Raw genomic sequence first — 23,913 nt, 5'->3', positions numbered from 1 at the left:
CCAGGAGCAGGCTGCAGTCCGGCAGTGCAGGGTTACTGATCTCATCCACACGGTGAGCCTGGCATCAGGCACCGGCTGGCACCGCGCTGTTCTGACCCCATTGGACTCTCACCAGGGCTGGAAGTCCAGAACAAACAGGAGATCTGTCCAAACAAGAGCTGCTGTTCATTGTCTTTCGTCAGTCCCCTAGTGGACCCTGACTCAGCTCTAACACACGCAAGTCACACACTCTCACGCCAATGAGCACTCCCACTGAGTGTGTATCCCTAACAGACACACACCCTGACCGACAAGCACTTCCGTGCATGAAAAACACACAAAGACTCTCACAAGCGTGCACACACACACACATGACATCACTGGCCTGCAGTTTAAATCCCCCCTCTGCCCCCCCTCCCTCTCCCTCTCTCCCCGCACTCCTTCACTCTGTCTTCACTTTTTCCTTCTCTTCGTTTTGTGGGGTTGCAACTCAGCGCATCACACGGGCACAGTGTGGGAATCCTGCTGCGCCGTCCCTCCGTCAGTCTGTCCATCTGCCCCATCTGTCAGACGCCATCAATCCACTGATCCCCTAGTTTTCCCTGCTAGCCTGACCATCCCAGGGCAGGGCTGCCCTCCGGCTCCTCTGTCCGTTTTTCCGGCAGTGCATCCCGTCTGTCAGCGCCCGGCGTCCCCTGTCCACCTGCTCCTTGCTCTCTCTCCAGTCTGCCCCCTTCAGCGGCTCTGACCGGGAAATCTCTCTTTTCCTCACTTTATCCCGAGGTAAGATCCTTACTTTTCAGATAAAGCATATTATGATAAATCGGCTGAACCGTGCGCGTGTGTGTGCGCGCGCGTGCGCGTGTGTGTGTGTGTGTGTCGGTCTTAGAGCGCGGATGTGTTTAAGCAGAGCGGCCGTGTGGGTGGGAGCATCAACATGTCCCTCACGAAAGTCAACCTTGGCAAACGCGGCGCAGGAATTTTTGAGCTTGGTTACTTCTGGGATGGATTCCTCTGGGGTCTTACCTTACACTCACAGTGCCTTGTGTTAGATTGGCTCATGAGAGTGCCGTGATAAACAGTTCTAAGGAATATTTTCTTCAAGTTCACTACAGCATGATGCACCCTACAGTGCAGTGCAAATAAGCACAGTGAGACACTGCTGAGGTACACTTCACAGAATGGAAGGCAGTGAGTTATCTCTGTGGCTGTTTCCCATGAACCCCCTTGACTCTGCCTCACTGAAGCTCCAGGCATGGGGACAGCAGGACCCCTGCCAGCTCTCTGCGGGGTCCAGCATGAGATGTCCCTCATTTCGGGCACTGACGCTGCCCGGGTTTCCGCCTGTGGCCTGACGTTCTCCCGCTTGACTAGAAGGTACTCCCACACGACTAAGAACCGGGCACCGCCGAGGTCTTGATGGCCCAGCTGTTGCGCTGACAGAATAATAGCGCCAGTTTTTCAAAACGTTCCGAGGGCGTCGCGTACGGTCCAAACTCAAATGCTGCATCACGTAGACAGAGAGATGTGGTCCCCCTCCCCACACACAGACTCTAATGACTGTTTAGTACCGAGTTTAATGATGTATTAGCTCTGAGGGTGCCACACCCGCGCGCGATATGGCGAGGGTGAGACATGCCCACCGTTCGGTACGCCTGAGCTCCGCTGCGCCCGACAGGAGAGCTGGCGCCCGGCGTCCTGCGCTGACGTCAGGCACGTCGATCACTCTGAGCACCCGTTTTGGATTCCTGGACGCAGTCAGCACTGCAGCGTGACCCAGGCTCAGACTCAGGACGGTAGATTAACAAGTGACAGTCGTGAACAACAGCTGTATGTCTTCCATTGGACCGGGCAGTCGGGCCATGGGAGGGTGCTCTCCACACGCATTGGTTCTTCAGGCCAGCGGCCTGCAGAGAGCAGAGCCCTCCAGAATGGGCGACATCGCTGGACATTCCTGTCTGTACCGATCTGTTACACAGCCAAAGCACTCTGTCCGTCCCGTTTCCCTGCCTTCGATAATTCACCGCGCTGTTCTGTACAAGTCATATATTTAAGGTGAAATATGTGCATTCAACGGGTGGCCTGCCAAATGTATACACAATATACATGTCGACTCATGTCAAGAGCCCTGTCAGCCGCAGCATTTAGCATCTGATTTCTTCACTAAGATCCAATCAAAGACTGGAATATACCTATGAGTGATATATACCAACATTCAGGGGTGTGGATTTCCACTGTGGGGACATCACTGTCATTGCCCGCATGGGGCTGTTTTCTTGTTAACTGGCTAATTAGCAAACACACCACACCTGCTACTTTGTGGCAGGTTTCCATCAGGTAGACGTGAGAAGCCTTCAGAAAGAGCAACACTGCCTTCGTATTCCGGGTTTGGAATTTGAGACTGAAAAGCAGATTGGTGTCCTTCCAGTAGGGGGCAGTGTGAGCGGCCGTTTTGGTTCTGGGGCCACAGACACTGTATTCCATTAGACACAATGGAATTCAGGACTCTACCTGAATATATGCTGTCATATTTGGCCATATGAAGACTATCTTAATCTCCCAGGTGTTTTCCCTCCTCTTTCACAAACAATAAGCACATTTGAACTGTCAGCTAAAGTTCAATGTGGAATTAGTGATGAGTTTTGTAAGGATGGCTTGGGAGTTGGATTAGGATCTGTTTCCACCTTTGGCCAATTGTATTATTGTAGATCCAGGAGAGCCTCTGCTTTAAATCCATTTTCAGAAGGTCAGCAGTCCTACAGCGCAAACTTTCCTGCCATCTCCTTGACCAAGGGGCAATTCTTTAATTGGGCACCAGCTGTACCTGCAGAGAATGGGGAACTCGAAACAGTCTTCCAATAGTTTAAAAGCATGATAGATTACTTTAACGAAATGTTGCAATGGATGACATTTTTGTACTTACGTTTCAGGACTTTTGTAATGAAGCACCACAACTAACGCATAGCAGTTAGTTATGAGCTCCCCAAGAAACACACTTCTTCTTTATTTACAACATTATATGTTTCTCAATTAATATGATTAGCTGTCACTGATTATAATAATACTCCGAGAATGGAAAGTAATATGATCACATACGAACCCAAAAAAAGTTTCAGCAGACTACAGCGTTTTAGGACATGTCTTGGTCGCACCATGAGAAGTCTTGGCATTTCTGTCAGGTAACGTGTAACGGAAACGTCTCAGCCCTTCTCAGCACAGTCACTCCCTCCCAGAAGAGCACTGCTAGAAACGCCACAGGCTGCCTGGGCCCCAGGAAAAAGTCAAATGTATTTTAATTCTCAAAACTCAGAAAAGCCATAGCACAGCAGTCCAGAGTCTTGTGATTTCTCCTTCTTTGCTTGTCAAAAGGCTCATTCGGCTTCTCCGAGAAGCCAAATTAATGAGGAGTCATTTTTTTAAAGGGGCACGCTCACATTGAGAAGGGTCAGAGAGAGGTGTGGGGCTTTGACGAAAAACACTTCATTCACAAAACCGGACACAAGCAGTAGATGACCAGTCCACCGATCCCTGGACAGAGTACTTAACTTAAGAAGTACGACCAAGTTAAATCGACCACAACCGGACACAGCACAAGTGCAGCAGAGGGGATAAAAGTGAGGCTGCAGACGTTTGCATTTCACAGTTTAATAAAAACATGCCCACACAGACAGCACCACGCTCACATCAGACATCTCAGCTGTGAGTGAGGCTGTATGAGGACTTGTATTGTATTGTGATCCAATACCAAATAAAACTCCCTATACCAGGGCTTGTTTCATTCGAACCTCTTTCTGCTTTTGCCACCCATCACCTTTTCGCACCCCAAGGTGATGCAAGCAAGGCAGTCAACTGTCTTCCTCTGCTTGACATGGGAGAGAGGGACAATGAGTAAAAGGCACAGAGAGGCCGAGACAAACAGGCAAGAACAGAAAGACAAACACAGATGAAGGACAGACAGACAGAGAGAGAGAGAGAGAAACACAGGGAGAGAAGAAGACGAAACGATGGATGAAGACAGAAAGAAATTGTTTCAGGGAAATTCCCCCCCCTGTAATTAATATGTACTCTCCAGGCCAGCATTGGAAATGAAACCAGTTTGCAAGTGTCTTTAGCTGGATCAGTCTGGTTCTGTTTGACTGTGGTTTCTTATGGTTTTCACAAGCCATCGCTGCTCTTCACTGTGCCTTGACCTCCCTGGCCCAAGGGTCATTAATGGCCACAGAGAGCATCCACCAGGATTTTCTAGGACTTCAGGCCGGTCAGAGGGCACACATCAGACCTCTGCCATTATTGACACCCACAGTGGGACAGGAGACACAGTGAGGAAGAAGAACACGCTGAAAGGGTGTTTGTATGTGTGTCTCAGAGGGAGAGGGAATGTGTGTGTCTGTTTGTGCGGGTCATGTTCAGTAAGCTTCTTATCTGGTCAGCCTGTCCTTAATTCAGGGGAGCTGCTGGGCCCTAGTGCCTTGGGGCTCAGACACATACAAACACTTGCTTGTTCATTTTACCATACAAACTGCGTCGTGTCCGATTTACCACTGTAGGTTTCGACACAGTGTTTGTGGTGTGCAGGGAGACCGCGTGAGTGTAGATGTGATTGTGTGTCATGTATGGAGATGTCAGTCTGACAGGTTGTGTGTGTGTGTGTGTAACTGTATTTCTACCAACATGGGGACAAAAGCTGAGTAAAATGTCTCCACAGCCGCAGGAACCCCTGGTACACGGACATTGTTGTCCGCACGCTGGAAATCCCTTTAGAAAACAAACAAACTGCGTCTTCTCTTAAAGCTGGAGGTGTCCGAGCTGTTTCTTTCAGGTCTGTTTGAGTGGAGTCCGGAATGGGAAGTGCAGATTGAAACGGAGTCAATGGGAGGACCGCGGACACACATCGGGGGGTGGAAAGTAAAATACCGCGTACAGTCGATTAGGAGGAAATCACTCTTCTGTTATTCCGCCGCTCGTGTGGGCCCTAGTTGCCGGTGGAGGCAGCTCCCCGGGGGGGCCGAGAGCGCAGCGGAATGAACTGTCTGACCGGACGTGCACCTGGGGGTGCGCCGCAGACCTGTCCAGAGCTTTTCTTACAGTCGAACCAGCGTTACTGTGAAAATTCGCATTGAAAAGAAAAAAAAAACCAGACAAACGCAATTTTTAGCTTTTTGCTCTACCGGAGAGAAGAGCATCTGTTTAAGCAAGTCTCGCCTTCCGGTGCTCGTCTGCCGGCAGGTACCGCTGCGGGCCCCGTCTCGCAAGCTGACGAATGAGCCAGACGAAAGCGAGCCGAAAACAACTTGGAAAAAACTTTACTTCCAAGCCGTTTAGATTCAGGGGATCTAAGATTTGCACACTTTTCTCTCCGCGATTTATTTGACGTTACTTTATTATTTATTTTAATCGGCCTCGTTTTCCAAACCCTCTCCCACCCGCTGGCTCGGCCTTTCGGCAGCTCGGAGGCGCCGGTGCCCGGCCCGCCATGCAGAAGGCTGGGTGTCTCAACTAGGTCGTTTCGACGGTTTATTCGGTCGTGTCGGGGAGCTGCGATAAGCAATATCAATGCCATAAGACGGGTGGTCACTGGGGTCCTTCGGTCTCTGTTCTGCGGCTCAGTCTGTCAATCCTGTCCAGAACAAGGTCTGCGGACTTCTCCGCTTCAAGGAGCGTCACTGTTACCTGTCAGAGCAAGTCCCGCTTATTATTATTATTATTATTATTATTATTGATGATGGTAATAATAATAATAATAATAATAATAATAATAATAATAATAATAATAATAATAATAATTCTCAAGCGAAAATCCCGATCGACAAGAGAGAAGACCTTCAGGGCCGTGTAATGTCTGTGCCCCTGCATTCCCGTCACAACCCTGGGGACTCTCTGTCCCCGCAGACGTACCACTCTCGTCCGGGACATTTGTCCAACAGTGAAAATGGGTTTTTGTACAAATTCAACGGCGTCGTTCTTTTAAATTCACGAGTGTTCGCACTGTTGTGTGAAATCTTTCGTACGGAAGACTCAATAACAATAGGAATGGGAGTCGATGGGAGGTCCTCAGAAATTTAGAAAAGCGTTTTCGTGTTCTGTTAATCCTTCGAATCACGGCGTCGAAAGGAGCGCAGTTGGTCTTGCGACGGGGTTCAAAACAAACAAGAGCTCGTTAAAGGAAAACAACAACAACAACAACGCGCTATTTTGTTGCTTTCACTGACAATTTGATGTATTTTCAACGTGTGTGTGTGTCGGGAAAAGACGCGTTTTTAAATCGCAGACGAATAACACGGTTTGAAACTCGGACCTGGTTGCACGAGGGCGCGCACCGTCGCCGCCGCCCTCCCGCGCCCGCTAGCTCGCGCGCGCCCTCGCGCCAGGTACAGGTGCGGGTCTGCCGCTCTGAACATCTCCGGCCGGCAAGCAGACCCGCTGTAAAACCCCTCGGTTTGGCCTGCACGCCGGTGTGTGGGGATTTTGACTTTTAAGAAATGCTATTCTATTAACGAGCGCATCGAATTGTCTTTACAGACCTGCGTGAAGTTGCTCTAAGCCAGTCAGACAGCAGGACCGCGACGGACATTGCAGTATTGTCTAAATCATTACAGTCCTGTGGTCTACAGGGGAAATTGCTGATACTAAAATAGCTGGCTAGCCTGCGTGCTGTAAGAAATGGTTACCTCTTTGTTAAAAGTCCGACTACATCCAGTACTACAACTAACACCGACAGCAGCTCGGGAGCAGGGGCTCAGGTCCCCATTCTGTCTGCACACAGCGAGCGGGCTCAAACACACGACCCTGCGTTACTAACGTGTTGCGGGAGAAAAGGAAAACAGTTTTTGACGTCTGTATTGATTCTCAATTAAAAGCAAGAACTTGTGCAAAGGCGGGTGGGCTGTTAGACTCGGTGCTGGTTCGGGTATTTAGTAGTTAACCGATCCAGCCTCTGCTCGAAAGGAGCCCGTGTTTCACACTCCCACAGATTCGATTCTTCTGATTCTGTCGGAGTGGGACTCGAGATTGGTTTCCCTGTCCAAGGACATTACTAGTGTCTCGGTTCGATTATAATTTTTCCATTTTTTTTATTTGTAATTTTTCCGATAGTTAACACAAAAAAAAACTCAAGGAAAATTCTGTCCTTCTCGCTGTTGTGCTACGTACAGTACATAAGTGTTGTTTTTTCAACACACGACAAAAAAAAAAACGTCGTCTATTTAAATACGAAATTCAATACTAAATTGTGTTCCTGTCTGACCCGTGTGTTTCCTGAAATAGATAAAAAATACATTTATGACTGTATAATGTACAGTTGTGTTTCATTCAAGGTTTTATAAAACTCCTTCCGCTTACATTTTATTTTGGATTTTGCTGTGCTGTACATGTTATTTTTTAAACGAAAATATAATAATAATAATAATAATAATAATAATAATTATTATTATTATTATTATTATTAATGTATTCCAATTATTTTCAGTGTGGCCACAGTAACCTATAGCAATCTTTATCATGAAAGGAAAATGAAATACAGATTACAGTTTGAAGTAGCTGTCGTTCACAGGTATTTTAGGACATTTCCAAAACAAAATCCAAAAAGCTTTGTGATATCGTTAGCGACTTTCATTGCGGTTCAGATTATTCTACAGATTCTCTCTGTCTTCTGCTTCCTTCTCCAGTTTTGAGACCTGAATTACCGCCTTTCACTTGTTTGTCGTCCCTAAAGTTCCCACTGACTTCAGTAGGTGTAATCATTTCTCGCGTCTCAATTATCCGCACACGAGCACGTAGAAAAGCTCACGTTCTGCACTTTAAACGAAAATTAAAATTTTTCCCTACAAAGTGTGAAGGTCCATTTTACAGAAACCACTTTAGTCGTTATCCCATTTGATAATTTGATTTTAAAAAAACAGCTGATTCTTTAACCTGAAAAAATCAACCAAGGACTCCACCTGCAAAAGTCGGTTTTGTTCCACACCCACAAATTAATGAGAGCCCGACCCCCGATCCCCAACCGCCCCGCGCACATATTCCCTGAGAGGGGTACCTGCGATAATCAACACTGTCACTGCAGTACGCCAGGTGTTAACGAGGACAGAAATGACCTCAAATTATATTCTGGAGTTAGACCGGGGAATATCTGCATTTAGAAAAATTACAAACCAACTGAAAATAATAACGAAAGTCTTTTTTACAACAACCCCTGTTGTTATTATTATTATTATTAATTATTATTATTAGTAGTAGTAGTTAACAACAATAATATGTTTCTGTTTCTGTTTCTGTTTCTGGAACGGACGATTTCGCAGTAACATAAACAGGAACATGACCAGAGCAGAACGTTGTTTTTTTTTTAAACAATAACTTTGGTTTTACAGATCTGACAGTGTTATAATGTCCCGCAATTCTAGTGGCGCTATTTTCTGCCCGGTGGCGGAGTGACGCCGCGTCACTGTGCAGCCTCGCGCGCGGCAGGAACCGGATCCACGGAACCGAATTCTCCGTCAGGTTCACACCTGGCAATTCGCACTGAGACTGCGGGGCGCGTGCCTCCGATCCAGGCGTGATTGTGCGATCGGGTGTCCCACCCGAAACACACCGTTATTCCTTAATGATTTACATGCGGGTTTTCTTTAGTCCTAATTATTGTGGTGCCAAGAAAACTAAACGACGACGGCGACGATGATGATTATTATTCTATGTTTGTGACAAGTGGAGAGTCCTGTCGGGCCGCGAAAGGGCTCAGCCGGAGATTTAGAACAGAACAACAGGGGCCTTTGTGGTTTTTAATCCTCCAACAACTAACTCCCCACCCCCACCCCCAAAAAAATTAATTCCCCTTCTCCCCCCCACCAGCCGCTCTGCCGGGTCAGGCCGCGCACAGCGCCAAGTACACAGCTAGTTCAGAACCCGCTGGAAACTGGGAACGAACCGAGCCCCGAAGTCCAGGACGGCCTCGGTACACTTGGTCGCTGTTCGGACTCTGCCTGCCTTTGTTTTACAGAAATCTTTTTACAGAATGCGCACACAGTATTCGCATCAGGGTGCGAACAACTCTGGGAATATTAGTAATAATACTATTTTTGCACAAACTGCAAATATGTGGGTTGCCCATTTGTGTACGCGTGTGCGACAATATTGTAGTGCCATGCACAGCCCCAGTCAAATAAGGAGGCTAGTCTAATCCACGAAAAACCAGTCCTCCCATGTACGCACTCCCGCGACACTGAGGTGGAACAGTAAGAGGAATTATTATAATTCACGTTACAGTTCACGTTAATAAGATCGTAATACACCACTGTCTACCCCGCTTCACGATACCCGTTACACGTAACATGTCCAAGCAACAGGTGATAGGTGGGATAGGTAGACAAAACGTAGTGACCACGGGATATACTTCACATGCTCTAAATTAAGCAGCACTGCGGTCAAACGACCCGCTTCACAGCCAGACCATACAGCAGGCCAGTGAGCTGGGGTGTCTAATAGCGTTATTAATAACGAGACAGACGCGTTTCCTGAGAACTACACCACAGTGCGCCACCAGAAACTCTGGTACGCCATTGTAAAGCAGGATCCCTACCTCTCGTGTTTCGGCACAGTTTCGTTTTAAAATCAGCCTCAGAACACGCCATCGCGTTTTTGTTCGTGTGGATCTCGGCTGTCACTGCGTGGGCCTTTTCTCGTGCAACAGGTCCAGCGCATACCTGAACACAGCGCTGGAAATAACGTCACTGCTGGTCATTAACAATACAGCACCCCTATCAGTGACTAGCCCCGACCACACGAAACGATTTTCTCTCTTTAAGATTGTTGGGGGGGAGAACTGTTATACCGAATTTAACGCAAAATTGGTGTTGTGCTCTTATGAACGATATTTACTGTATTTAGAAGACGAGGCGGCGAGGCACAATTAGGGCATCACGGTTTTCCAGCTCAAGACCTCGCCGGGTCTCAGCTTAACAGGGTGATGCCTCCCGTTACAGGTGCAGAGTCTAGAAGGGTCCTGTGGTCTTGGGGCACTGGAAACACTGGACCACGGGGTCTGAGACAGCCGGGGGCAGCGTGGTCTCATTGGGCCAGAGGGAGTAAGGCAGGTAGCGAGCTGGACGGAGGGTGGGAGCTGAGGCGAGGGCAGTGTCTTGTAAGAACCAGCCCGTGACGGGGAGAGAGGGAGGGGTCAGAGTGTCCCGCTCAGTCACAAGTCGCCTGTAATTAGCCTGCCCCTTTCTTGTGGCGAGCAGTTAACCACGGGCTGCCTCCGAGTCACCGGACACAGCCTAGCTGCCGGGCGCACAGACACTTGCAGAGGGCGGCGCGTCTTAACCGGGTCCGAGAGACAGAGGGATCGGGAGAGAGAGCAGAGAGAGAGAGAGAGAGAGAGAGGCTGCGGAGCACTGGGAGAGAGGACCGCAGGACTGAGAAGGAAGAAGAGGTTCGCTTCACTCCTCTCCATCACTACTTGTCGCACAGTCTTTATCAGGACCACACACACAAAAAAGTTAGCAGTTTGATAGCGGGGCGGCGTTAACTGTGCGTGCGTAAGGACCGCGGCAGCAGTCCGTGACCACCTGCGCTTGGATACCTGCAGGTACCGACAGGTGTCCCGGCGCCGCCAGGAGGGAGACCAGAGAGCGGAGGCCAGATCCCGCACACCGCCGGGTGACCGGTCCCGGGAGTCCCAGCCGGGAAGGAGGGAGCGCACAGCAGTGAAAAAAAAAAAACAGAAGAGGAAGACTCCCCCCCGAGCGGAGGAAGAAGACCCGGCCCCTCATCGAGCGAGAGAGAGAGAGCGAGTGCGCTTTAAAGTCCAGCCCTGAGCATGATGTCCTACATAAAGCAACCCCATTACGCCGTGAACGGGTTAACACTGTCCGCGCCGGGCATGGATCTGCTACATTCCGCTGTCGGGTACCCGAGTAAGTCTCATTTTCTCTTTACTATGTTCCTGTATATAAGATGATCTTCAAGCACCCTACACCTGTAAAGCCCAGTGCAGTAACTGCATGCTTGAACTATTTTTAAAACGTGAGAGTCGGTCCTTCTGCGTGCTTTTCTATTAAAATAAAAGTAAACCATTGGATGTAGAATCCACGCATTAGTGGAAACGTACAAGCTGGGGGCATTGGGCGTACGGCAGCAGAGGTCCGAGCCCCAGGTGTCTCACCCCGCAGACCGCTCTCCAGGTGTGGGTGCTCTGGGGTGCGGTGGGTCTGGGGGTTGTCGCGCGGGGGTCCGGACCCCCGACACGCCAGCGAGCCACGGGCCGCGCGGGCACCCCCGGGTGTCCCCGAGGCGCGGAGCGGCAGTCCCGGTTCTGTACGGAAGCGCAACAGGTACCGAGAAGATTCCCACAGACAAAAAAAAACACGGAAACCTCGTCTCGAGTCTCATCGGCACCATCACAGTTATGTTATTATTGCCGTCTTTCGGCTGCGTGTTCTTGTGAACAGTCTGGCGTCCCGCAGGTCAGGGTCCGAGACGTCGGGCTCAGATACCCCTGATGCTGCCCTGAGCGCAAACTCAATACAACACGAGTTTCCCAGTTTTTTCATCAAGTTCAATAATTCCCAGTGAACAGGTATTTAACCAAGGCAGAACACAAGCAGAACACGTTTTCCATGAAGAAAATTAAAAAAAAAAACATCTGAAAAAGTTGCGCCTTTTTACTTTTGTAGGGACTCTAGGAAATGTATTTTTTTTTCTGAAACAACGTGCTTTGAAAAAATAACCCCTACATGTTCTGTCATCTCATGAAGTAACTGATCAATCAAGCCAAGACTGTTCGTGTTTAGCGAAAAAAAAACCTTCTTGTGCAAATCAACGAAGACTCGCTTAACCTAAAAAAAAACGCATTAGGTGCAAATACCTTTTTTTCTGCAGGAACCTTAAATATATATTTTGTTCCACCATCGTTAATTTCAGCAGCAATCGCTTTGTGTTCTTGGGCCAGTACCCCGCAGGTGAGGGACTTGATCACCGCGGCCATCCTTGCCCGCTCCCTGATCTGACTCACCCACTCGTGATGTCTGTCCTGAGGCCTTGTCACCCTGCAGCCCTAGAGCGTGCTATTGTCTAGAATTCATTTGGTCTTCATCTTTATCCAAACTTTATACCTGTATTTTGAATGAGTCCGTCTTCATTTTAGTACGAATACGGGCACCAGTTCACTGCAGGCGTCGCGGTTCAAGGGTGGTGCTGTGGCGTCTCCGCCCCAGACTCGAACCCTTAACTCCGCCGGCAGAGAGGCCCCTCAGCTGCTCCGCAGCGCCACCCCGTGGCTCTCAGGGCGGCAGCTGAATTGGACGGGGAAGCGATCGGGGTCGGAGTTGGCACCGCCGACCCCCCCCCCCACGCGAAGTTCGCTCGCCGGTCAGGGGGGCAAAAGCGACGTTTTCCACGGCGGCGTCGCGCGTGTAACACACGCAAGGAAAGCTTAAGCTTTTATTTACGTTTTTATGATAAAGATTAGAATCTAATCCGCTTTTAATTTTTCGGAAATGTCCGGATTGGAAATGCATTTCAGTGACATCGACCAAATAAATACAGTTAGAGCAACGAAAGGCAGCCGGCCTGAACTCCAGAGCGCGATTGAGCAAACACTTTTGTTAACTTCAATGGTCCAGTGTTCTTAAGTCATTTAAAATGAAATCATTTATATTGTTCTAAACATTTTTTAAATAAATATCTTTATGCAGACCGTGCTGGAGGTAATAAAATAATCGGTTTTAGGGCATTTAGCCTCTATCAGCAGTAATAAAACACGACAAAAGAGTTCTCCGAATAGTAACGCAATCAATTCAGCTGTTAATGCAGTACAATAGACCAGAGTGTACTGCAGGATAGACTATAATAAACACCACAGTACAGAGCAGAAATTGCAGACAAGGAAGATGTATTTTAATTTCAGGTGTATCTATAGGAATGTGTTGTAGAAATCTGCAGAAATATATGTAGTAGAACATATTTAATAGTAGTCAACACAAAGCAGGCCATGCGGCTATGAAATCAGCACTCAAAAGGGGAGTTATCGTTTTTAAAAGGAGACTTTCACGAGCGTTATTCTCCGCACAGTGACGTCAGAGGCGCAATACAGGAAGTAGTCAGGGGTGTTAAACGCTAATCGTCGTTGGACAGGGGGGAAGTTCCTAAACGTAGATAGAAGCAGTACTTTTATACAGTTGTTGAAAGTAGGCCACATCAGTGTGTGTGCTTGTCTTCATGAATATAAAATGGTACTGTTCTGTAAAGCACAGGAAGGTTTGAGATAAGTGGTTTCTTTTGAAAATGAATCAGTTAACATGATTTATAAATGTGTGTTTGATAACAAAGCAAAGCATAACATTACTTTAGATGCACGATTGGTCTTACAGTTAAGGGCATCACAGTGACTGGGCAGGTAGTACTTCTTGCTTCTAAACTCATGATAGTAAGCAATTTGTAAACATGGGTCGTTTAATAGTGATGCTACAATCTGTCCTTACAGTAGTATTTTAAATAATCACAGCAGGTTTATTCCTTTGTGGCTCTGCTATATATTTTGAACTCAGAGTGACTCAAGAAGCTGATCACTGTTAATAATTCTGTGGTTTCTGTGATTGTTAATTCGATTGTTAAATCATGTTCAGTGTGCAGAACACCTGACAACACCTGGGAATCTGTGAAGAGCCAATTTAGCACAAATACTAGAAAACACTTTTTATACAGTGAATTATTAGCCTCTGGAGCAGATAGCTGAGACACTGTGGTGGCAGAGACACGGGGAAATTTTCAAAACTGAGATAGGAGCTGTGAAGGATTCAGTCCATGGCAGGAGAAAACAGTGAGCTCTGATTGTTCCACCAGCTCAGGAGCTACATCACTTCAAATGCTGATCTGGTCAAACTTGAAGTCATGGTGGTGGGCCAATAGGTAACACTCTTTCATCTGCTTTAAAAATGAAAACCAGTCCCCTAGGATGGGATCTGAATTCTGGTCCTTCGGGTAAGGTGTTTAAACGGAGCCCTTGACTACTTGTGGTCACTGATGATTGATCTTGATTTTGAATATTATCACACCTAAACACAATTATTGTTGCTTTACTTAACATGCTTAATTGATCAGAAGGGTGTTGGTATAAGTCTTTATAAATTTATAATTTATGGATGAACAAGAAAACGTACCAGAAAACCTATTCGCTTTCCAGATCCCAACTATAAAGTCCTTGGGACCTCTTTTGATCCCTAGTGACCTCCTAGTGACCAAACCCAGAGCAAAGAGGAACATAAGATCAACAGGGTAGATCAACCCCAGAAACCCCCAATTTACAGGAGGAGCCAGTCCGGAATCATCAGTTTTCTCCTGCTGGGAGGACAAGCCAGTTCTCAACTCCAAAGCTCAAACGTAAATGGACTGACTGGTATGTTTTTGCATTCACTGGGGATGCTAGGCCCAGAGGTAGACAACAGACAAAACTATTTGACAGTGACTCCTTGCCTTTTGCCAGTCTATGTAAAAACCATCTTCTGCTCCACACTGCATTTAACATCACCCACACTCCCTGCATTCTGAGTAAATGGATACCAGCTGGGATTATTAGCTTCAGTGTTAAACATTGTGGGTTTTAAAATAATACTTAGAGGAAGAGTGCAACAAAACCATGGAGTGGGCGAGTAATGCCAGGGCCGGAGTTTGGAAGGCCTGCCTCAGATCTAAGGAGACCTTCAACACCTGTGCAACAGTTCCCACAGGACTCAAAGGTTTATCTATCTCCAGCTCATAGAGAATGCACTGTAAGTTTCAGTATTGAGCTGGTGCAGTGAAGACAGTAATTAGTCAAATTGGGTGATTAACCACAAACATGATCCAGACACAATGCTGCTGCCATCACCAGGACATTGAAGAATAATATTGCCTTTAAACTGAGCACTGAGCTTAATTAACATGTCAGTGAAGCATCACACAAATTTGCTAAAGTGGTGTTGTTACCTTATTACCATTGTCATGACCGTCATTTTCTGAAATACAAAAGAAGCCAACACAGAAGAAATACACTATTATTAAAACTATTATTTTTTACCTTTATACAGTATCTAAAGACATGCTATACCATTAATGCCTGCTATTTGCTGTAATTTAATTTTCTACAGCAGCCCTGAATTACAACATATCTTTTTTTAAGTGATATTCTACTGCCCTAATTGACACTGTCTGAAAGTAGGCCTCTTGGACACCTCCAATGCCACATACAGTATAGGAAGTTTTATAGTAATAATAAAGCCCTATCCCTCCCTCAGTATACTGTATGCCCTTGGAGTAATTAACTACCATTTTACCATTGGAAAACTGTCCTTTTTAGCCCTAGTGTTGAGTCATAGCATTATTCTCTCTATATCATGCGTTAGTGCACAGGTGCAGGGAATTCTCCTGACATCACACAGATTCTGATGCCAATATATTAAAGCACAAAACACTAGATCCATCACCAGTTTGTGCTCAGGTTCTGTTTTCGCTGTTCTTGCAGATAGTGTCCTCTAGGCAGACTTTGTCAGTATTCTTTCAAGATGGACACACCTGTTTTCAGCTTCTCTTGTAGTTTTTTCCGTTCCGAAGCAAGGTTCGGTTCTTTCAGCCTCTCTGTGCAGGACATTCCTTTAAGGTCATTGCCCTTCTTTGAACTAACTCATTCAGAACAGATTCATTTATGCAGTGATTTGATTTAACGTGAGGATGTGAAGAAGCACAGCACTCCTCAGTCAGGGGTGTAAGATCTAAAGGATCACAGGAGCCAGCAGTATTGCAGTGTAATCCAGTGTTACACACTGTAACTGCCATGCCACCTCTCAAAGCTATCTGCTGCAATCAAAAACTTGCTTTCTTTTCCATCTTGATAATGCTGTGGGGAAGTCCACCAACTATCCTAGAACAGAAAAACAAACCTTTTTATCCATATGTATGTTACCCCTTAGTATATGTGACCCTGAAAAACTTGGTCTTGAGGAAAAATCTAAATTCAGGCCATAATCTCCAAAGTTTTACTCAATATTTTTGGGAATAACCTGGGCTGTCTTGGAAAATTGCAAATTTGACATTTCTCTCCAGAACCTTAAAGAATAGCCTTGCACACCAGTTAGATGACATCACAGACTCTTACCCCCCAGCCCTCTAAAGGCAACTGGGAGGAGAGAGAAGTGGGAGGGGCTTTCATTTGTAGGCGTTAGAGGGCTGGTGGGAAGGGTGGGATCAATAATGTCACCTAGCTGGTGTTGCTGATGAGGGAAAGTTCATCTTAAAATTACTGATGAGCTGGACTGTCTTTACAGTATCTAGAGATCTGATGGTGTGTTTCTTCGAAGGAGCTGTGCTGATACTGTTACAGCACTCTAAATATTGATAATTACAGTAAACCTGAAGGTAAGAATGAGACAAACTGGAGCGCCTTCAGAGTATTCTTAGTATAGTATTCTGCTATTTTAAAATTTCCAGGTAAAACTGAAATGTGCAAATATCATACACCCGCCAGTGATTGTGATCATGATGATAATGAAATGTACATTTTTTATTTTGGAATATATGAGGAAAATGAAAACATATTCTTGGAGATGGATTGCGCACGCAGGCCATCCTGGTGTTCAGGTGTACTCTGTGCTGTTGTGCCGGCGGTCGGTGACAGTGATCCACGTGTCCGTGTGTGTGGTTGCCACAGCGACGCCGCGGAAGCAGCGCCGGGAGCGGACCACGTTCACCCGTGCCCAGCTGGACATCCTGGAGGCGCTGTTCGCCAAGACGCGCTACCCCGACATCTTCATGAGGGAGGAGGTGGCCCTGAAGATCAACCTGCCAGAGTCTCGAGTACAGGTCAGGCACTCTCTCCAATACAGCATTTACCTCACTGTCTCTCACTTCACCTCACTGTCCCTCCATTTACCTCACTGTCCCTCACTTCACCTCACTGTCCCTCCATTTACCTCACTGTATCTCACTTTACCTCACTGTCCCTCCATTTACCTCACTGTATCTCACTTTACCTCACTGTCCCTCCATTTACCTCACTGTATCTCACTTTACCTCACTGTCCCTCCATTTACCTCACTGTATCTCACTTTACCTCACTGTCCCTCCATTTACCTCACTGTATCTCACTTTACCTCACTGTCCCTCCATTTACCTCACTGTATCTCACTTTACCTCACTGTCCCTCCATTTACCTCACTGTCTCTCACTTTACCTCACTGTCCCTCCATTTACCTCACTGTATTTCACTTTACCTCACTGCCCCTCCATTTATCTCACTGCCCCTCCATTTACCTCACTGTCTCTCACTTTACCTCACTGTCTCTCACTTTACCTCACTGTCCCTCCATTTACCTCACTCCACTTCCATTTACCTCACTGCCCCTCCATTTACCTCACTGTATCTCACTTTACCTCACTGCCCCTCCATTTACCTCACTGCCCCTCCATTTACCTCACTGTCTCTCACTTTACCTCACTGTTTCTCACTTTACCTCACTCCCCTTCCATTTACCTCACTGCCCCTCCATTTACCTCACTGTATCTCACTTTACCTCACTGCCCTTCCATTGACCTCACTCTCCCTCCATCTACCTCACTGTATTTCAATGTTTACCTCACTGTAAAGGAGAATACCTCCCCATACAGCAGTGCATCTCTCTGTGCCTTGACTGTGCCCCACCTGAAGCTGGAGGCAGTGTTAAGTTGAGGGCTGGGTCAGGGGTAGGTGCAGGTGAGGCATGACGTGGTGTCTATGTGTGGGACCGGGGGAGATGGGCGGATGGAGTAGGATACTGTGCCTCCCCAGGGGGCAGGGGTCCTCCTGGGAGCGGTGTGCTGGAGAGCAGGGAGAAGGACAGGTCCCAGGCTAGCTTGGCCCAAATGTAGGTCACCATCAGAGCAGGGATTACCGCAGACGGGGGAGATTACAGGAGCTCATACACAACCGCAGACAACACCATCTACCATCATGTCTGCAGAGCAACAGGAAGACACTTAGTGGAGCTCATCAAACTTCTCATCAAAACTCATCAGCATCAGACCCTTAGACACTGTAAAGACACTCAGTCTGATCCTCTGTACCTTCCCATTAACACACCTTCACCAGATCTGTAGAACCTGTAAAGACACTCAGTCTGATCCTCTGTATCTTCCCATTAACACGCCTTCACCAGATCTGTAGAACCTGTAAAGACACTCAGTCTGATCATCTGTATCTTCACATTAACACACCTTCACCAGATCTGTAGAACCTGTAAAGACACTCAGTCTGATCATCTGTATCTTCACATCAACACACCTTCACCAGATCTGTAGAACCTGTAAAGACACTCAGTCTGATCCTCTGTAGCTTCACATTAACACACCTTCACCATCAGACCTGCGGGTACTGTAAAGTGTAATGTGGCTTCATCGTGTCTCAGGCAGTGCCTGTAGCACCCTCTGTCTCTCTCACTGCACAGTAGCCTGAAGACTCTCTTCCTGTCCGTCCCTGCCTGTCCGCCTCTCAGGTCTGGTTTAAGAACCGCCGTGCCAAGTGCCGCCAGCAGCAGCAGCAGAGCAGCGGGCAAACAAAGCCCCGCCCTCCGAAGAAGAAGGCGTCGCCGGCACGAGAGCCCAGCGCGGAGCCCAGCGCCAACGGGCAGTACAGCCCCACCCCCCCAACTGCGGGCGCGGCCATCACGCCCAGCTCCAGCGCCAGCGCCACCGTCTCCATCTGGAGCCCAGCTTCCATCTCGCCGCTGCCCGACCCGCTGTCGGCCTCCACCACGCCCTGCATGCAGCGCTCCTCCTCCACCTACCCCATGACCTACACGCAGGCCCCGGCCTACACCCAGAGCTACGCCGGCTCCTCCTCCTACTTCACTGGCCTGGACTGCGGCTCCTACCTGTCGCCCATGCACCCGCAGCTGTCGGCCACCGGGGGCGCCCTCAGCCCCATCGCCGCCCCATCCATGGGCGCCCACCTGAGCCAGTCGCCAGCCTCGCTGTCCTCGCAGGGCTACGGCGCCGCCTCGCTGGGCTTCGGCTCGGTCGACTGCCTTGACTACAAGGACCAGACCGCCTCCTGGAAACTCAACTTCAACGCGGCGGACTGCCTGGACTACAAGGACCAGAACTCCTGGAAGTTCCAGGTCTTGTAGGGGGCGGAGCGGACAGCGGGGCAGGAGCGGGAGGCGGAGGCGGGGAGGAGAAGCCAAGGGGCGTCGAAGGTTGGCGCCACAAAGCAACGACACAGCGAAACCGATTAGGAAACTCAGAGTCTCGTCACTGTGACGTCCGAGCAAGACGGGACAGTGCAAGAGCAAGATCACACAAATGAACCAGTAACAGAAAAGAAAGAACTAACCGGAACCAATAGGTTTTTTGCTGAAGTTTGATAATAAAAATACTTATTTATTGACCCACAAAAATGACAGTGTCTGAAATTCAAAATTTCTCAGTGGGTGGGGGGAATTGATTTACTTGTTAGCCAACCAGGGCAATTTGATATTTCAAAGAGTAACCATCTATACACGTGTGTATATATGTATATACAGTATATATGTGCATACACACGGAAAGTGCTACGATGACCTTAAAAATTCTTGTACCGCTAACTAATCAGCACAGAGGGTCATATTTGGGAAGGGAGAATCGTTCCCAAATATATTTTAATATATTTCTTATTTAAGATTTCTCCCAACTGGACTAGGAGGTTGTTAAATGCAATTAGAACAGCAAAAAAATATATATTTGAAGAGACCACAGTGGGGCTGTGCCTCGGGGGGTAAGAGAACTACTGTACGTCTGAAGGGTTTTTTCCTGTTTGTTTGGTTTGGCTGCTCAGAAAAATGAGAAAGAACAGACTAACAACAGCAAACCGAAGAAATGGCCACACAGGCGGAGACGTGTGCTGTGTCTCAGAGCCGCGCAGATGTAACTGCGATCCTTTACATTCACGTGATTGACATGGTCTCTCCGATTACTGGGAAAGAAGAGAAAGGAAGAGACAGAGCACTGGACGCACTGTCAGGAATTAGACCATGCTGCTTTAGGGACAGCATGGCACACAGACTGACAGCCAAGGGTCAACAACAAGAGCCAAACTCGCTTTTTGCCATGTGTTTGAATGCTGGGCAGCAGGAACTCAGAGGCTACCAAAAGCACACAGGCAGCCTGGCTGCACACCACCACGGCATTGTGGGATAGGCACCTGTGAAGCAAAGCATCTAGGGATATGTGCCCTTTTCCATGGAGAATGCAATGGCTCCTATGGATAGAGAGAGGAGCCTGAAATAAAAGTATTTTCTTTTTAGATATTAACTTATTTATGTTACTTTAAAATGTGAGTCTTTCAGAGTAAACTTGTGGTAATTTGTTTTAAGTTAATATTATTATTACAAACGCAATTATCCTCATTATTATTATCACTATTAACATCATGATTACTGATACTACATTTGTAAATATTTAACATGAAAACTTGAAAATGCAATAACATTTGATCTTAACAGTACTATGTGCGGACAGAAAGTGCAGAACTGAACGCTTTTTTGTTAAAGAAATTTCAACGAGACCGCCATTTTGTTTCTGTTATCTGTTTGTAATATTGTTTTTGATTGCTGTTTTTCAAACTCAGGGGTTAAAGTATTAATTATAGCGACTGTAGGGAAATACTGTGAGCAATTGATTCCACCTCAGTGAGTCCTTCATCTGCTGTACTCTTGTTCTGTCACCGCTTTTACTTTTTTGTTTGTTTTTATCAAAATTAGATTCTCATAGTGACTTAAAAATGATTAAACAAAATGCAGAAGGATATCCTGTGTTGCTGTGATCTGTTCTGGATTGAAAAACTACACCTGTGTCTGATGGACTGTAAAACTTCGCCCCCTGATGGAGGCAGACACGGCCATACTATAGCTGAGCTGACACAGGTTCACCCACCCCACCCCACATAAATCTTAGGAAACTTCTAACATGTGCAGTGGCCTCTGTGAGCTGCAGGAACAGCTTGAATGGGATATAGATATAGATGGCACATAGTTTTGAATTATTTGCCACCGAATCCAGTCACCATTTTCACACCAAGTGCTCCAGTCCTTCCAGTTCAAGCAATGAGCTCCACCATTGCTGGGGGTAACCCTTTGTTGGACTTTTGTACCATCCAGGATGTTTAAGCCCTCCTGGTACGATGGTGCACTAGTGAATGTGTAAAGGAAGGATGTACAACAGGTTCTCACTTGAAGAAGAGATTTAAACAGGCACAGAACTACAGCAACACTCAATCGCTGTGATGCAGAGTGTTTGGCAACCGTTTCCCCTCAAAATCATAAAAGTGTAAGAAATTCAATGAAGAGTTGATGAATCTGCTAGAGTCCCACTTGACTGTGCTATAGTCTCTGATAGAGTCACACCTGTCTGTGCTCTAGACTCTGCTAGAGTCACACCTGACTGTGCTCTACACTCTTCTAGAACCATACCTGACTGTGCTCTAGACTCTGCTAGTAACACCTGTCTGTGCTCTAGACTCTGCTAATCACACCTGACTGTGCTCTAGACTCTGCTAGAACCATATCTGACTGTGCTCTAGACTCTGCTAGTAACACCTGTCTGTGCTCTAGACTCTGCTAGAGTCACACCTGTCTGTGCTCTAGACTCTGCTAGAGTCACACCTGACTGTGCTCTAGACTCTTCTAGAACCATACCTGACTGTGCTCTAGACTCTGCTAGTCACACCTGTCTGTGCTCTAGACTCTGCTAGAGTCACACCTGACTGTGCTCTAGACTCTTCTAGAACCATACCTGACTGTGCTCTAGACTCTGCTAGTCACACCTGTCTGTGCTCTAGACTCTGCTAATCACACCTGACTGTGCTCTAGACTCTGCTAGTCACACCTGTCTGTGCTCTAGACTCTGCTAGAGTCACACCTGTGCTGTAGAGCATTGAATTCACCAGCAAAGACACTATCACATCTGACTGCACTACAGACATTGATAAATCCATTGTGTTCCCTCCCCCTTCCATGGTCATCACCAATAACACATGTACACACAATGGACACAGAAAAGTTTTAAATGGTAACATAGTCTTGACTGAAGACAGCAATCATGTAATCATGCCACTTCCTGTATATCATTCCAACATTGAATTCACCAGCTGTCATTAGTAAAAGTTCAACCACCGACTCACCTGTGAACCCATCCCATATCAGGGCATCCTATGTAATGTAACTTTGGTGTCTCAGGAAGTAGCTTATTCTTGTGTAGTTGATTGCTGAATCTGTAGGACAATCAAACAATATTGCAAGGTGACAGCAGTGTATTTGGGGAACTACATAAATTGAGCACTAAATATGGTGGGATTCTGGTTCTATCTTGGGGATTGTGCAGGCATTAAAGTGGAGCAGTGGCCTCTGAGTGAAACCCTAAAACCCTATTTGCTTTACTGTGAAAAAATTAAAACCCACTCCACTCTTCTCAAAAGTGACACACTCACAAAGTCACACTTCTGTTCTGACACACTGCATTGTTATACCATCACACTCACACTCTGGTACTCTGACACACTCGCACAGCACATCTCCATTACATACAGGTACCCGTCACGACAGTGACACATCGTGCAGGTGAACATCTCAGCTTGTCCAGTGTGTTGGTGCAGGGTCTGTGGGTGATCACGCTCGTGGCGGAGGGCACTGGATTGGCTAAGAGATTCGCCACTGTCACCAGTGTGTCCAAACACAGACCCTCTCCTGAGCTGGAGGTCAGTGGACAGTCACAGCCCAAAGTGAACTATCAGCTTGCCAAACAGACCAACACCATGCTACCCTGCTGGGAGAAGATCTCTGAAAAAGAGCACAGTGTGACTGTCAGACCACATGAATATTGGAGAAGTAGGTAAAGAGGGCATAGGAGAAAGAGAGCAGCACAATGGAATACTAAATGTGGAGCGAGAGACATTAAGAGCTGGGCCGTGTATGAATAACATCCATTACCCTAGACCAGCACGGTATTCTGGGTGAAGGAATGTAAAGAGATGACAGAAATGTATGAAAGGGAATTCCCTTCCAACGGCCTCAGCCTCAATCACAGTCAAACACAGCCCGGTACCGACTGAGAGGACGAGAAAACCAAGATGGAGGGAAAGAGAGGGGTGGAGAGAAGGAGAGGTCTTTGTGAGCCTGACCCCTAGCTCTCAGCGATAATCCCTGACAGCAGCATATGGGCTCTAAACCCGGAGAGGGGGAGCCGGGGAGCGAGACGGAGGAGTTGACTTAAATTATGATTCATTTCTTTTGCCTCTAATCCCCAATAAACAAGCTGCCCACCAGTCTGTTGAGTAAATTCCATAATCGGGCCAGGCTTCCAGCGACAGGCAGGCCCGGCTCTCTGCTGACACGCCTGGCAAGCCAGTCACAGCTCACATGGCTGGACTGAAGGGGAGGAGCAGTGTGTGTCGGTCCTGGTATTCGTTTCTTGGTCACGGCACATATCAACAGGGAAATTTGAAAATCATCTTTTTTCAGCTAATTTTTCATCCTCCAAAAAGAGCATCCTCCTGATGTTCCAATTAAAAACGTTTTACCACCCTATTTATTGTCTGACTTAGATGTACACCTACAAACCTAATTCTGAGAGGGGACGTAAATCACCTGGTTAGCTCTCTAAGGTGATAACTTTCATTTGGATTTTGTTGCAAATGATGTAAATTTAGTTTCCACTCCAGTTAACGGAACTATTTTAGTTTTAATGCAATTACATCTACTTGAAAAATCAAAGCAAGAACAAAAAACTCCAGCTGTTATTCACAACAATACAACTGCATCTCTCCATATGAATGGGAGGGATTCCTGGTCTCAAACATCGCTGATTCGTGGGGCAATTTCACACTCATGCCCCTCATGTATTTTCTAAGTAAGAAAGGACATTCTGTTTCCCTTTGTTGGGGTGCTGGAGAGGTTTTACAGACATTTG

The 23,913-nt window shown here is 47.1% G+C and overlaps 1 protein-coding gene across 2 annotated transcripts; it reads left to right on the top strand.

Annotated features, from left to right (window-relative positions):
- The first annotated feature begins 409 nt into the window (after positions 1-409).
- Positions 410-19,753, top strand: LOC102686928 (homeobox protein otx5). Of its 2 annotated transcripts, none has more exons than XM_069186490.1 (4): positions 410-762; positions 10,556-10,883; positions 16,649-16,800; positions 18,468-19,753. In XM_069186490.1, exons 2-4 carry the CDS (start codon positions 10,787-10,789, stop codon positions 19,098-19,100), a joined length of 882 nt encoding a protein of 293 aa, XP_069042591.1. In that variant the 5' UTR covers positions 410-762; positions 10,556-10,786; the 3' UTR covers positions 19,101-19,753. The 2 variants fall into 2 exon arrangements, with proteins under 2 accessions (XP_069042591.1, XP_069042592.1); XM_069186491.1 differs by lacking the exon at positions 410-762 and adding an exon at positions 10,098-10,399.
- Positions 19,754-23,913: the final 4,160 nt, after the last annotated feature.

Source organism: Lepisosteus oculatus, chromosome 3 (assembly GCF_040954835.1).
Source record: "Lepisosteus oculatus isolate fLepOcu1 chromosome 3, fLepOcu1.hap2, whole genome shotgun sequence".
NCBI classification, from domain to species: domain Eukaryota; kingdom Metazoa; phylum Chordata; class Actinopteri; order Semionotiformes; family Lepisosteidae; genus Lepisosteus; species Lepisosteus oculatus.
Note: the sequence above shows the minus strand (reverse complement) of the source record. Positions and strands in the feature narration are given on the sequence as shown.

Coding starts and splice junctions, on each gene's coding strand:
- LOC102686928 (XM_069186490.1), top strand. CDS start 10,787: ATGATGTCCTACATAAAGCAACCCCATTACGCCGTGAACGGGTTAACA. Junction 10,884..16,648: donor TTCCGCTGTCGGGTACCCGA/GTAAGTCTCATT, acceptor TGGTTGCCACAG/CGACGCCGCGGAAGCAGCGC. Junction 16,801..18,467: donor TGCCAGAGTCTCGAGTACAG/GTCAGGCACTCT, acceptor TCCGCCTCTCAG/GTCTGGTTTAAGAACCGCCG.